At 43.5% G+C, this 12844-nt stretch overlaps 1 protein-coding gene across 2 annotated transcripts in view; it reads left to right on the top strand.

Moving 5' to 3' along the window:
• The window catches only part of PSEN1 (presenilin 1), a 69358-nt gene that overhangs the window by 47419 nt on the left and 9095 nt on the right, over positions 1 to 12844 (top strand). For both annotated transcript variants that reach the window (XM_019519119.1, XM_019519120.1), the window contains exons 7-9: positions 1686 to 1784; positions 3966 to 4052; positions 5261 to 5434. In XM_019519119.1, the coding sequence (XP_019374664.1) occupies positions 1686 to 1784; positions 3966 to 4052; positions 5261 to 5434 (360 nt within the window). The remainder of the gene's footprint in view (positions 1 to 1685; positions 1785 to 3965; positions 4053 to 5260; positions 5435 to 12844) is intronic.

The following is a 12844-nucleotide window of genomic DNA, read 5'->3' as shown; positions in this document are numbered from 1 at the left end:
GCCCCCGCCACATTCCCCCACCCTCCCTCACACCCCATGAACACCACATACCCACATATGCACCCCCCAACACACCCTCCCACCCCATCATACGCATACATACATGATATACAAGACGTTTATTTTTAAATAAGACTTTATTTTTGAGTTATTATTCAATTGCCTCTATATACACAAGTCATAACAAAAATATTTTTGTAATAAAATTAATGTTATAGTAGGTGTTTGACTTTTATTGCATGATTTGTTTTTTTTCTGGTTCTAAGATGGCAAGCCCCCCACCCCCAAAAGGAGTATTTCTGGGGGGCAAGGGGAGGGACTTCTGGCAGCAAAGGTAAGGATTTGGGGTGGGACTTCTGGTCCCAAGATGGCAACCAGGGCAGGGCAACTATCAAGGGGCGGGGCTATGCACATGGCCCTCGAAAGCTCACCAAACCTCATTAAGTGACCGTCCAGCCAAAATAGTTGCCCACTCCTGGAGTACAGGGCTTTTGACTAGATGGGTCTCACTCCTGTGCACCAGCTGAGGTGCCCAAGAGTGAGGGACACTGGCCTCTCTGTATAACTGGGGTTCATACTCTTAATAGTGGTAGGCTTTAGGGCAGGGGTTTTCAACCTTTTTTAACAAGTGTACCCCTTCTGTCTCAAAGTTTCAACCAGATGGAGTGGGGGTGCTCGAACACAGAAGCCTACAAGTGGCATCAAGCCCTCATGGGGTCCTGACCAGGTGGCCTTAGAAGGAGCCCTGTGGCCTCTGGCAGAAGTTTTATGGGCCCAGGAGTGAGGGCTGGGCAGGCTTTGGCAACAAAGGAAGAAATTGCTCAAGTACAGCAAGTCCCAGCCCCTCTCCCCACCTGTCCCCCTCATAAGATGGCTCTGCACCCATGGTGCAGGTGGCTGGAGCTTGCTGTATGGATTTGGGTGGGGGGAGCACAGGCTGCTGCTCTTGTGCTGACTCTGCCTCCCGGCCAATCAAGAGAGCAAGCTGGGGTGGGGAGGTGGTGTGGTGTGGTGTGGTGTGGTGTGGTGTGGTGTGGTGTGCTGTGTGGGGCCAGTGGCACCCAATGCATTCTTCCTCCTCCCCCTCCCCCGGGCAAGAGGCAAAGTGAGGGAACATGCCAGGGGAGACGCCACCGCTATGCCCTGCCTGGGGCATGCTCCATCCTTGCACACCCATGCATATCCCCTACAAGAGGGGTGAGCAAAAAGCAGCCCACCAGGCCATCCTATCCTACCCACAGAACTCCTTAAAAAAAATTAGAAAATTAATATTTATCTGCCCCGGCTGCCTGTCATGCTGCTCAGTGGCTTGCCAAAACTCAGTAAGCATCTCTCCACCCAAAATAATTTCCCGCCCCTGCCCTACAACCTTTCTAAGTACCCCTGGGTGTATACATACCCCTGGCTGACAGCCCCTGCTTTAAGGGATTAGTGAGGAGGAGATGACTTGAAGGGAGACTTGTTCTAGTCTTGAATGTCTGATAATTGAGACAAATTCAGTATGGAGCAAGAATGGGTCAGGTAGCTAGCATGTGCTTTCCATCACTTTTAACAACACCTAGATTGAGAGTAGTATTCTAAAGGGCTTCCAGTTATCAATTCCTGCAAGCACTGTTAAATAGGAACATTTTTTTAAAAAACAAGTTTATGATGCAGGAGTCAAGCATCTCTGCAATCCCTTCCAGATCTGGTTGCTGTCCTGTGTCCTAAAGGTCCTCTCCGTATGCTTGTTGAAACAGCTCAAGAGAGAAATGAAACTCTTTTCCCAGCACTTATCTACTCATGTAAGTATATTACAGTAATGATTTTAAATTTGTGATCGCCTGCCTCACCTGGAGTTAAGAGATTTAGTAATCCCACAGACTGCCTTTGCTTTATGTTCCATTGCATGTGCAGCTAGAGTTCACATTTCATTTCCTTGGGTCTCAGTTCTTCATTTGTTATTGGCTCAGAAACCTGAAACATGTTCTAAGGTCCTGCAAAGTAAGAACAGTACATACTGTTCTTCTTACCTGGAAAGAAAAACAATGGTAAAGGGTCTTAACAGTATCAGTCAAATCTGAATCTGTCGCATTGAGAAAAATGCTTTGTTTCTAGTTTGAAAAAACTTGTTCAAGTCCTGCAAATGGATAATCTACTCACTTCTGGGAAGAAGCTTACATTGGTGAAGAAAGGATCTCTATGCTATCAATATTTGCAGGACTTTTTTTTTTCAAATTACAGTTCTGGTTTCAGTGGCTGAGGTGGGGGTGTTCCTCTTGTGTTGCTCAGGGGTTTGCTAAGCTGTAGCACTATAAAAATAGCAGGAATCAGACCAGTTTTACTGCTGCTGCTTGAGGAAAGCTTCTGTTTCCCAGAAAAGGAAGACCCAAAATGAAATGCTAGGCAAAGGTAAAGTTGCATACACAATCTTTCAAGTGCAGTGTTTGAGATTCTGGTGCAGTGGGAACAAAGCTCTTTCTTCCAGAAATCAGATTTTAAATTAATCGGGTTCCTGCCTGATAGGATGATACAAAAAGGCTGGAGTACCGTGTAAGGTCCACTTTGGTAAGAATGCCAGCGTGCTTTACCTTTTCCAAATATTTCATTTGGGGCATTGCTCGCAGAACTTTTTTGAGGCCTCCTGGTACATAGGTATCAAAAGTCTATACTTTTGTTCTTATTAGTATTCGAGCTACAGTTGCATCTTTAATTTAATCCTAGGCATACGCCAAAGGTCAGAAATTGCACTGTAATTTTTATTCTTCCTCCTCCCAGCTTTGATGCCAACTCACTCTGTGATCGGGTGCCTCACATAAAATTGAGCCAATACTACTTCATGGGTGTTAAGCAGGTTGTTTTATAAAGTTTAATATCATCTATGAAAGATACTATAGAAAGCAAAGTATAAAATACCCAGAAATACTTTGGTAATTGAGTGGGGGGACTGGATGTTGAAAAAAATAGTAGTGTTTTGTATAAAATTGGAAAATGAACAGTGAAAGGCAATCATTTGAAAAAATCTAGTTAGAAGTGCATGCAATTTATTTGTGTTGATTTCACCATTTCAAGGTATTGTGTAAGAAGTTATAAAATATATGTGCCACTAAGCCTTTTGGATAGGGCAGGATATAAATCTAATAACTGTGATAAAGTTTAATTCAGCAGACTAGGTAGTTACAAATCATATCTTTATGTATTATTTCTCCATTTACATTTTTTATGCATACGAGTTGTGAGACACCACAGTGACCTGTAAAGCCTTCAAAATATTTTGAGTCAGAAAATATTTTAATACAATGTCATTGTAGACCCAAAATGGTTGTTTAGTACAGAAGGTCTGGAAGGAAGACAAAGGGCTTGATTTATGTGTCATTGTCCCAGCTCTGCCCCGGCAACATCTACCAGAAGCTTCCTGAGCCTTTTTCTTTGCCCAGGCAGTGGAACTTAGAATGGAGAAATAACATATTTGTTCAATCTAAAATGTGAATTTTTTCACTTCAGTTCTCATACATTTTAAAAATTCAGTTCTGATCACCCTGTTAAAAAGAGAAGCAATTCAGATGGGCACAGATTCTGCCTCTAACATGCATTCAATCTAGTAGTCCGCTGTCATTCCCAATGAAAATGTGGTTATTTTAGCATATATAGAAGGAGCAAAATTATCAATTCAGTGTTTCATTGCACTCATAAATGGAAACTGCTTCTCTGAAGCAGCTGTAACTTGACTTTTATGAAGAGTTTTTTCAATATATATTAAAACCAGATCTAGCGAGTGCATATTGTGTCTGCAACAGACTTTGCTCCAACTATTAATATGCCTTTATTTAATAAGGGAGTAAAATTGTCTGTGGCAGAAGATAGTTATGGTCAAAAAAAATAAATAAACAAGAAATAATGAACCAGTGCAAGTGTTCCATTGTTAGTACAATGTTCCAGAGTTCCTCTCTTATGTGCTCTGTTGATCAAATTGTTTTCTTCAATAGCAACAATGATATGGCTAGTGAATATGGCTGAGGAAGACCCAGAAACCCAACGGAAAGCTTCCAAAAACTCCACTTACGATAAACAAGGTAAGGATATCTTTTTATATGCTCTTCTAGGTGCATTACCACCTAATTTTAGAGCAATTGGGAACACCTGTCTGCTTTAAGGTACAGTCTTTTTTTTAAATATACTTGGTGCATGGGTAAAGTGAAAAATTATTCTTCATTTCTAATGAGACTCTCATCCTGAGGAAAGAGAGGTTTTGCCTAGACTGCAAAGAGTGTTCAATTAAGGTGCAGTTAATAATCTTGTAGCTACTTGTTTTTTATGGAGTAACCTTCTATTTGTTACTTATCCCAACAGTAGCAGTTACTGACTGAGCCCAGTTCAGCACTGTTGGGTAGATAGTTGTGGGAAGGCATCACCTGTGTTCAGGGGCTTAGGAGCCTCTCCTGACATGTTGCGAATGACAAAATAACCTCCCACTTAAATAATCTGTAAAATGTATGTTACTTGTCCTAACCATTGTGCCACAGTTATAGTCTTGGGTCTCATTTCTCTCTGGGCAAGGGATCATTATTCCTGTGCTGTTTGTACAGTGTCTAACAAAGTGCAGTCCTGGTCCATGTCTGGAGCTACAGTAATGCACAAAATAAATTAAAAATATTTAAACAAAGAAATGTTTCCTTGCGGTTATGGCGTTAACCTTGAGAATAAGTGCAAAGTGTAGGCAAAAGCAGTATAATGTTCCTGAGTTTACACACTGCTTAAAAATACTTCAGAGATGCGATCTGCTTATTCAACTTTTTTTGGATTGTTAATTCTAAAGCATAAAGATGACAAATTTTGTCAGTGCTGCTTAACAAGATATGTAGCTAGATACTTATATTAAACTCTACAATTGTACTTGTATCTGTCTCAAAGAGCCCCTGCACACTTCCCCAACTAAAGAATTTAATACAATAATAAATAACATTAATTACTCAACACTTTATAAACATTAAATGAAGCTGTTATAGAAATTCTACTTTACCATACCAGGGCACTAGTGTATTCAGTGATTTTTATTACAGTGCTTAGGTTCAGTTTACTGCAGAATACATGCTGTCTTCCATAATGGTTATTTTAAGGAGAGAATTAAAATCTTAGGTGACATTTTTTAAATGCTGCATTATGCATATGAATATGGTGACTTAATAAATGTGGAATGTGGCATCCTTTGTTCCCATATGACCTAACATGTTAGAGAAATGCTTTTGACATGGGTTTTGAATACTGTTTTTCTTTTCTTGAGCCCCAGCAAACCAGACTCAGAATGAAGAGGCTGAAGTAGAAGACGGAGGATTCAATCAAGAATGGCAGCAACAAAGAGATAGTAGAATAGGACCCATTGAGTCTACTCCTGAATCCCGAGCTGCTGTCCAAGCTCTTCCCAGTAACTCCCAAGCCAGTGAGGACCCAGAAGAAAGTGAGTATCATTCTCAGACCAAATAAATATAAACCTAAGTCTTATTCATTTTTGTTTAAGATGCTGCAAAAGTGTCGGGGGGGGAGGAGCATTTTTTTTTCTTTCTTTTTGATCCTCCAGGTTTATAACTTCAGTCAGGTTAGGTGCCTATGTGTTTTTAGATGTTCATATAGCAGCAGCAACCAATGTATTGTTTGCTTGTTGGTTTGTTTTCCTCATCTGCTGCTTGTCTGTCACAAAGGAGATTGACTTGCATTTGCAATTCATGTCTTTTCACCTCAGGGTTAGATAACTGCAGTGGGGGCAACTTTTTTGGCAGGCATGCCACACCAGTCTCTTTCCCAAGCCAGAGCTCTTGTTCTGCTTTCTGCTTCCTGCTCTGTCTGTTGCTGTGTTCCCTGCACTGTCCCACCTGCTCTGTGCCCCGCACACAGGCTATCTGTGCTACCTGTGGCACAACTGCCATGGGTAGCCTTCCCTGAACTACTGTAATACACTGCACAAAGTTGAGTGTAAAATTAGAAACTGAAGCTAATATACAATGTAATTGGCTACTTATTTTGCTGCAGCAGCCTGTTTGTCATGTGCAGCATCTTGCTATGAGTACATGATATCATAGTCCCAGAACCTGCATTGTCATATTTCAATTTCCAATTGGACAAGAAGTTAGTGTTGGGCCTGGAAAGCTCTAAATAGTTTAGGGCTTATCTGTCTAGCAGACTGCTTCACTTCCTATATGACACTGCCATGGTTGGGATTAGTGGAGGCCCTTACAACTTTATAGGAGAGTAGGTCTGGAAGGCACCTCACAAGGACATCTAGTCTAGCCCCTGCTCAAGACAGCATCAACCCTGAGTAAACTATGTCAGCCAAGTATCTGTGCAATCTGCTGTTGAAAATTTCCAAGAATGGAGATTCCACAACCTCTAGATAGCCTGTTCCAATGTTTGACCACTCTTGTAGTCAGAAAGTTTCTCTTAATCTCCAACCTGAATTGAATCTGCTGCAGTTTGAGGCCATTGCTCCTAGTCCTGTCTCCTGTGGCCACACAGAGAAGCCTGTCTCTATTCTTTCTGTAATTGCCCTTCAGGTATTTGAAAACTTAAGTCCTCCCTTAGTCCTCTTATTTTTTTTTTTTTTTTTTTTTTTTTTTTTTGAGACTTTTTTTTTTGCCACCTGCCCCAAGCACTGTGTGGTCTATCCCCAGTTCCAGGAAGAGCCTGGTGCCAGCCTGCAGCAGCAGCCTGCCCTCACCCCACACACAGATTCAGGGGGTACATGACACCCATGCCCTCCCAGGGTGTGTGCCCCTCCTCCCTACACCCCACAGATGAGCTGCAGCTCCATCCCACTTCCCACCCTGGCTGGGCAGCGTCTAACCCCTGCTCTGCTCCACTCCCTCCCTCATCGCGGGAGCCTCAGTCTGCCCCCCCACACACCCTGTCCCTCCCCCCTTGCCCCTTCCCCCACAACAGACTTACCAGCCAGATGCTGCTCTCCAAGCTGCCAGGCTGCATATCGGCAGTCGGATTGGTATTGGCTTATATGGCTCATTAAAAATTTGCCATCAGTATCATCCCAAAAAAATCTCTATCCGTGCACCCCTGTTACCAAGTGGTTAGTTATTTTTTGTGTAGGTGGCTTGGCTATATTCTTGGACATCTAAAAAAAATTAAGGGATTGTTTTAAATATTTGAAATTGTCTAGCATCTAGGTTTAGGAATCTGTCACTTGTCCTCCCTCAGTATTTGAAATGAAAAACACTGCAACTGGGGTGTTTGCATCTCGCTGTATTTCTACAACCAGTTTAAAGTAATGACAAACATGCAGTGCTGTGAGTCAGACTTGTCAGCCAACTTGAACTGGTTAGAAGGCTGTTGGAGAACTCAGTTTGGGAGCTTGGGAGCCATTTACTTTGTTCTATCAGTGTTCAAAACACTGAAATGAAACGTACATGCTTATTATGAGTATAATTTGTGTTCTAATGTCTACTCCATTTTCATCAAGTTACTTTTGAGCAAATAACTTTTGATATCCAGAGCATGCATTTGCATTTGACTGAACAGAGAACTGTTTTAACATTTATTGGTGTTGTGTAGAGCAAGAAGTGATATAATTTGTTACTGCAAACCACTGTTTTTGTATTCTTAAGGGAGGCAGCATGTTGCATTTTTTTAAATATTGTTTTGATGATGATGGTGGAGATGAATTCACAAAGCCCTCATTGAATTTGTGCTAAAAGCTTAATATTCTAAGCCCTATAGGCAGATGCTAAAACCTATAATTAATGACAAACTGAAAGACATCATTTTTCTTCTACAGCTTTCTCTTGAAAGGCCTCCTAGAACTGAGACCAAGACAAACTGCTAGTCCCAACTATGTGTATACTTCCTTGTTTTCAGTGAAATTAGGCATTTTTAATGTAGTCAGAAAGGAATTTTACTAGTGTTAGTCTCACTTTTGGATGTTCTAAATGTTCTGAGTTTCTATATTTTCTTTCAAGTTTTAACATTAAACCTTTCCACCAGCATGAAAATAATCTTGTTAATACTCTTGTAGTCTAGAAGTCTAGTTGCATTGAAATGTGCTGCTCTGCACAATTTTATTTGGTGTTGAGCTTGGTTCCTTCTCTGACAGATCTGCATTTAATCTGGCACAACTCCTGTTTGATAGAATAGAACTGTGTGTGTGTGTGTGCGTGTACGTACACGTGTGCCTACATTTACTGGTTCTAAAGGCTCCACATTGTGAAAGATTTAAGCACACCACATGGGTACCACCTCCTGTTGCACTGCACACCTACACTCCACTCCTTGGTATAAGTAGAAGAAACCAAAAGAATTAGCTCAGAGCAGTGAACGCAATCCTGAATGAACATTTGGCAGACTTAATAGGAAAGTCTTTGGAGAGGTCATAGTGAATAGGTGACTGTAATCTGCAAGGTATATCTGAGGAACCCCAGGAAGATGAGGGGTTGAAAGAAAATGATGAGCCAGGAGCTGAATGTCTGATAAATTGCCCTACAAGAGGTTTATGAAGGAAAACTGAGAAACTATACTCCCAAAGTAAAGTTTTTCTTAATTCCTGTACCTACATACATCACACCTATTTGGACTGGCTTTTGGCTAGTTAAAGACTACCTCTTTTTCTTTTGGGGTTTTTTTGTTTTCCCTTCTAATCTGACCCTCTGGACCCTCTCAATGCTTTCCCTTCTAATCTGACTTCATTCTGAGGCTCTGTCAAAAGGCAGTAGTCTGGGACAGGGCTGCCCCATGTCTAAATGGATCTCCCTGGCAGTGGCTGCACAGGCTACACCAGTATGGAACATGAACCCTTGGGCAGCACACCACATGGGTACCACCTCCTGTTGCACTGCACACCTACACTCCACTCCTTGCTGCAGTGCATGTGTACATGTGCACCCCTCCCCTCTCCACCCACATCTGCTCCAGTGACCCCTTGTAGGTGCTCCCTCATTGCTAAACCATATGGCATCTGGTCCTAGCCTTGTCCTGAGCAACTTGCACTATGCTGTGCTGTACCAAACTGCCCCTTGGGACAGGTGCAGAACACAGAAGCTGGGGGAGGAAGGGGGAGCCTGGAGACTCCAGCTGCTGTTGTAGCCAGAGCAGTAAGGGGAGTCATAGCCAGGCAGAAGCCCAGTTTCTGCAGCTTAACCCCTTATGGTCCACATGTGGCCTACAGGCTGCCAGTTGGACAGACGTAGTCTAGGGCAGTAACTTTCAAACTTTCTAAAGTTGTGGAACACTTTCATATCACTTGTTCTGCCTCAGAACCCCTACACCTGGCTCTGCAGGCCATTTGAGCTGATGTACAGCCAGGCAACCCAGCCCAGCAGTGGTGGTGCACCACCTCCCAGTCTACTACACTGTTACCCCCAGTCTGTGTGCAACCCCTGATAATCTATCATGGAATCCTAGGATTCCACAGAAAACCACTGGTCTAGGGAGTCCTTTTCCACAGTGTTGCAGCCTGAAGCGTGGTTCCTCCAAGTGTGTACAGGGAGTTCACAATGACAGTACAGAAATACTGAGCTGAAGGTGATGTCATGTAACACTGCTTCTGTGCTGAGAGACATGGGGTAGTATGTTGAACTCATACATAAGAGGACCACCCTTCAAATCCAAGAGCAATGCTGATGGGCCTCTGTGTGAGAGTTTAATCCAGCTGTAAGAGTATATGGGTAAGAAATAACTTCACAGAATACTTAAGATATGGCCATTCAGAATGGAACTGTTGAGGACTCCTCTGTGGAGGATGGGACAATTATCATAGTTTAGCAGCAGATGCAAGATCATTCTGAGGTGAGGAGCAAATAATGTATTTATTTGGATTATGGAGGACCAAAATTCACTGTAGAGGATGTATTCTGCAACTTTATCCTACTGCAAAATATGTCTTTAGTGAATTAGTTGATTGTCTAAAAGGTAGTGGGAGACTGTTGGTGGAGGCAGTAGTGCCAGGAAAAAATAAGGTGGGAAGAGAAGGAAGACCCACTTACAAAATAGTGTCAAGAACCCTTCTCAGGGGGACAAGAAGAAGGGGGAGAAACAGCATAAAGGAGTGAACAGTTGCTGAAGGGAAAGTCTGGGGCAGGAGGCAGCATCAGATTCAGCCAAGATAGCAGTACTCCAAGTCTTTTTCCTTTGGCAGGGAAGAGCTTGGAGTCAGGGCTTCATGGGAATTGCAGCAGAAGTGGCTGCTGCCGCTAGAAAAGAAACAAAAGGAGGCCCACAGAGGTGAGGTAGAAGGAGGGTTGAGTTCTCTGCCAATGGCCTGTCAGACATAAAATCACTGCCCAGCTGTTCCTCTTTAAAAAGTGCCCACTTGGGCCCTAGCTCTCTCTGTATTCCTGCAGAACAAGTCTTATGCCAGATGCAGTGATGTGTACGAGAAAGATGCAGGCTAGATGAAGGCATCCAAGGGGCTGGATCTGGTCCACTGGCCAAGATGTTTGAAACCTTTGACTTAAGGAGTTGAAACAAAGCTAAGATACTATTTGAGTCTTATTTAAAGGGTCTTATTTAAAGGAACAAATATACAGGAAGTCTTCATTACATCTGTTTACAAAAGCACTGTTAATTGAATGTTACGTTTCTAATGTCACTGCCAAAGTGGTAATTACCATAAAAATGAATACATTGACTTGTACATTTTTCCAGGGTCTGCATATTGCTGAACCACAAATACCAATTTAATCTGCAAGATGCATCATAATTACACTCAGTGCCTTTTAGAACTACAATAATGAAGAATGTGTCGGAGACACAGGAGGACACTGGAATGTTTTTCTCGATATAGGTGTGTGCATTGGCAAATATGCTAAATAGTTTCATAGTGCTTAGGGTCTGAAGGGACCTAAACAGATCATCAGGTTCGACCCCCTGCCCAGGGCAGGAATGGGTGCCACAGTCATAACACCCCAGCCAAATATCTGTCCAGCCTCCTCTTGAAGACCCCCAAGGTAGGAGAGAGTACCATGTCACTTGGGAGCTCATTCCAGAGCCTGGTAGCCCTAACTGTAAAGTAATGTCTTCTGATGTCCAGCCTGAACCTTCTCTCTAACAATTTGTGGCCGTTTTTGCTAGTAACCTGGTGGTGCCCAGGGGAACAGAGCCTCCCCCAATTCCCGCTGGTCCGCCCTGTTGAGTTTGTAAATGGCCACCAGATCCCCTCTCAGCCTTGGCTTGTGGAGGCTGAATAGGTTCAGACCCTTTAGCCTCTCCTCGTAGGGTCTGCCCTGCTGCCCCTTGACCATGCAAGTGGCCCTCCTCTGGACCCTGTCAGTGCTAGGCACATCCCTCTTGGAAGCGCGGCGCCCAGAACTGGACACAGTACTCCAACTGTGGCCTGACCAATGCCGCATAGAGGGGAAGGGTCACCTCCCTGGACCTGCTTGTGATGCATCTGTAGATGCACGACAGAGTGTGGTTAGCCTTACTGACCACTTCCTCGCATTGGTGGCTCATGTTCATCCTGGAATCAACAATGACTCCAAGATCCCTTTCTGCCACTGTGTTGACAAGAAGGGTGTTCCCCAGCCTATAGGTGCTTTGCTCGTTCCTTCTCTGTAGATGCAGCTCCTTGCACTTGTCTGCATTGAATTCCATCCTATTCTTTTCTGCCCACCTCTGCACCCTGTCTAGATCTAGCTGAATTCTGTCCCTCCCCTCCAGCGTGCCCATCTTGCCCCACAACTTGGTGTCATCAGCGAATTTGGACAGTGTGCTTTCCACACCCACATCCAGATCACTGATAAAGATGTTGAACAATACAGGCCCCAGGACTGAGCACTGAGGGACTCCACTGCCCACATCCCTCCAGGTTGAAAATGACCCGTCTACCACCACTTTGTAGATGTGACCATCTAGCCAGTTTGCCACCCATTTGATTGTGTATGCATCAATGCCGCAGTCACCTAGTTTTTTTTTTTTTTTAAGAGAATGCGGTGGGAAACCATGTCAAAGGCCTTCTTAAAGTCCAGGAAGACTACATCCACCCTGACACCCTCATCCAGGGACTTTGTGACTTGATCATAAAAAGAAACCAGGTTAGTCAGGCAGGACCTGCCCTCAATGAACCCATGTTGGTTGCCCTTGAGTATTACTCCCCCGGCTGGGCCCTTGCGGAAATCAGAATGTCAAACTTACAAACAAGTCATCTCCCTGGTATCCAGGGCAGTAAAAATTGTGTTTAATCCATTTTCACTAGTAAAATAAAATGACAATTGTGAAAATGGCTACAGCGAGTATAAGGCGACACCTGAACCTGCTCAATGCAGTGTTGCATTAATAATTTAATTGGAATTTGTGGGCCTCATTCCACTTGTATAAAGTGGAGCAGATAGCAAAGATCTATTTTTTCACTACAGAATGTTGGCCATAATCTCTGTATCAGATGGAGCACTGTTTGTGGGATTTGCACAGGTTTTGGCTGAGCAGCAGTTTAATAGCATCTGTGGAAGGGTTGACACTGGATTCATCCATGCTGGCCAAGAGAAATGCTGGCAGCTATCTTGCAGCTCAGTCTCTCCATAAAAAATCCAGCTCTAGGCCATGACTCTGAAAAATCTTATTTTCTATATTCTACTTTCCAAAACAAGGTGCATATCTTATTTGGGGCATATGGTATGCAAGAAAATGCAAAATCTAATAATAGCTATCTATAATGCAGCCACATGAGGATCTTTTCACATCATCACAAAACCATTGTGCAGCATGTAGAGCAGGTGTCGGCAACCCCTGGCACATGTGCCGAGCATGGCAAGCAAGGCCATTTTGGGATCCCAGGGTGCTCCCAGCAGGAAGCTTGGGACACTGCAAGCCCTGCTGGGAGCAGCTTGGGCTCCAGCAGCTACCCAGAACCGGGGTAGCTGCTGGCAGCCACAGG

This window comes from Gavialis gangeticus, unplaced genomic scaffold, assembly GCF_001723915.1.
Source record: "Gavialis gangeticus isolate Ggan-Ray unplaced genomic scaffold, GavGan_comp1, whole genome shotgun sequence".
In the NCBI taxonomy this organism is placed as follows: Eukaryota; Metazoa; Chordata; order Crocodylia; family Gavialidae; genus Gavialis; species Gavialis gangeticus.
The sequence above is the reverse complement of the archived record's forward strand: the minus strand, read 5'-3'. Positions and strand labels throughout refer to the sequence as shown.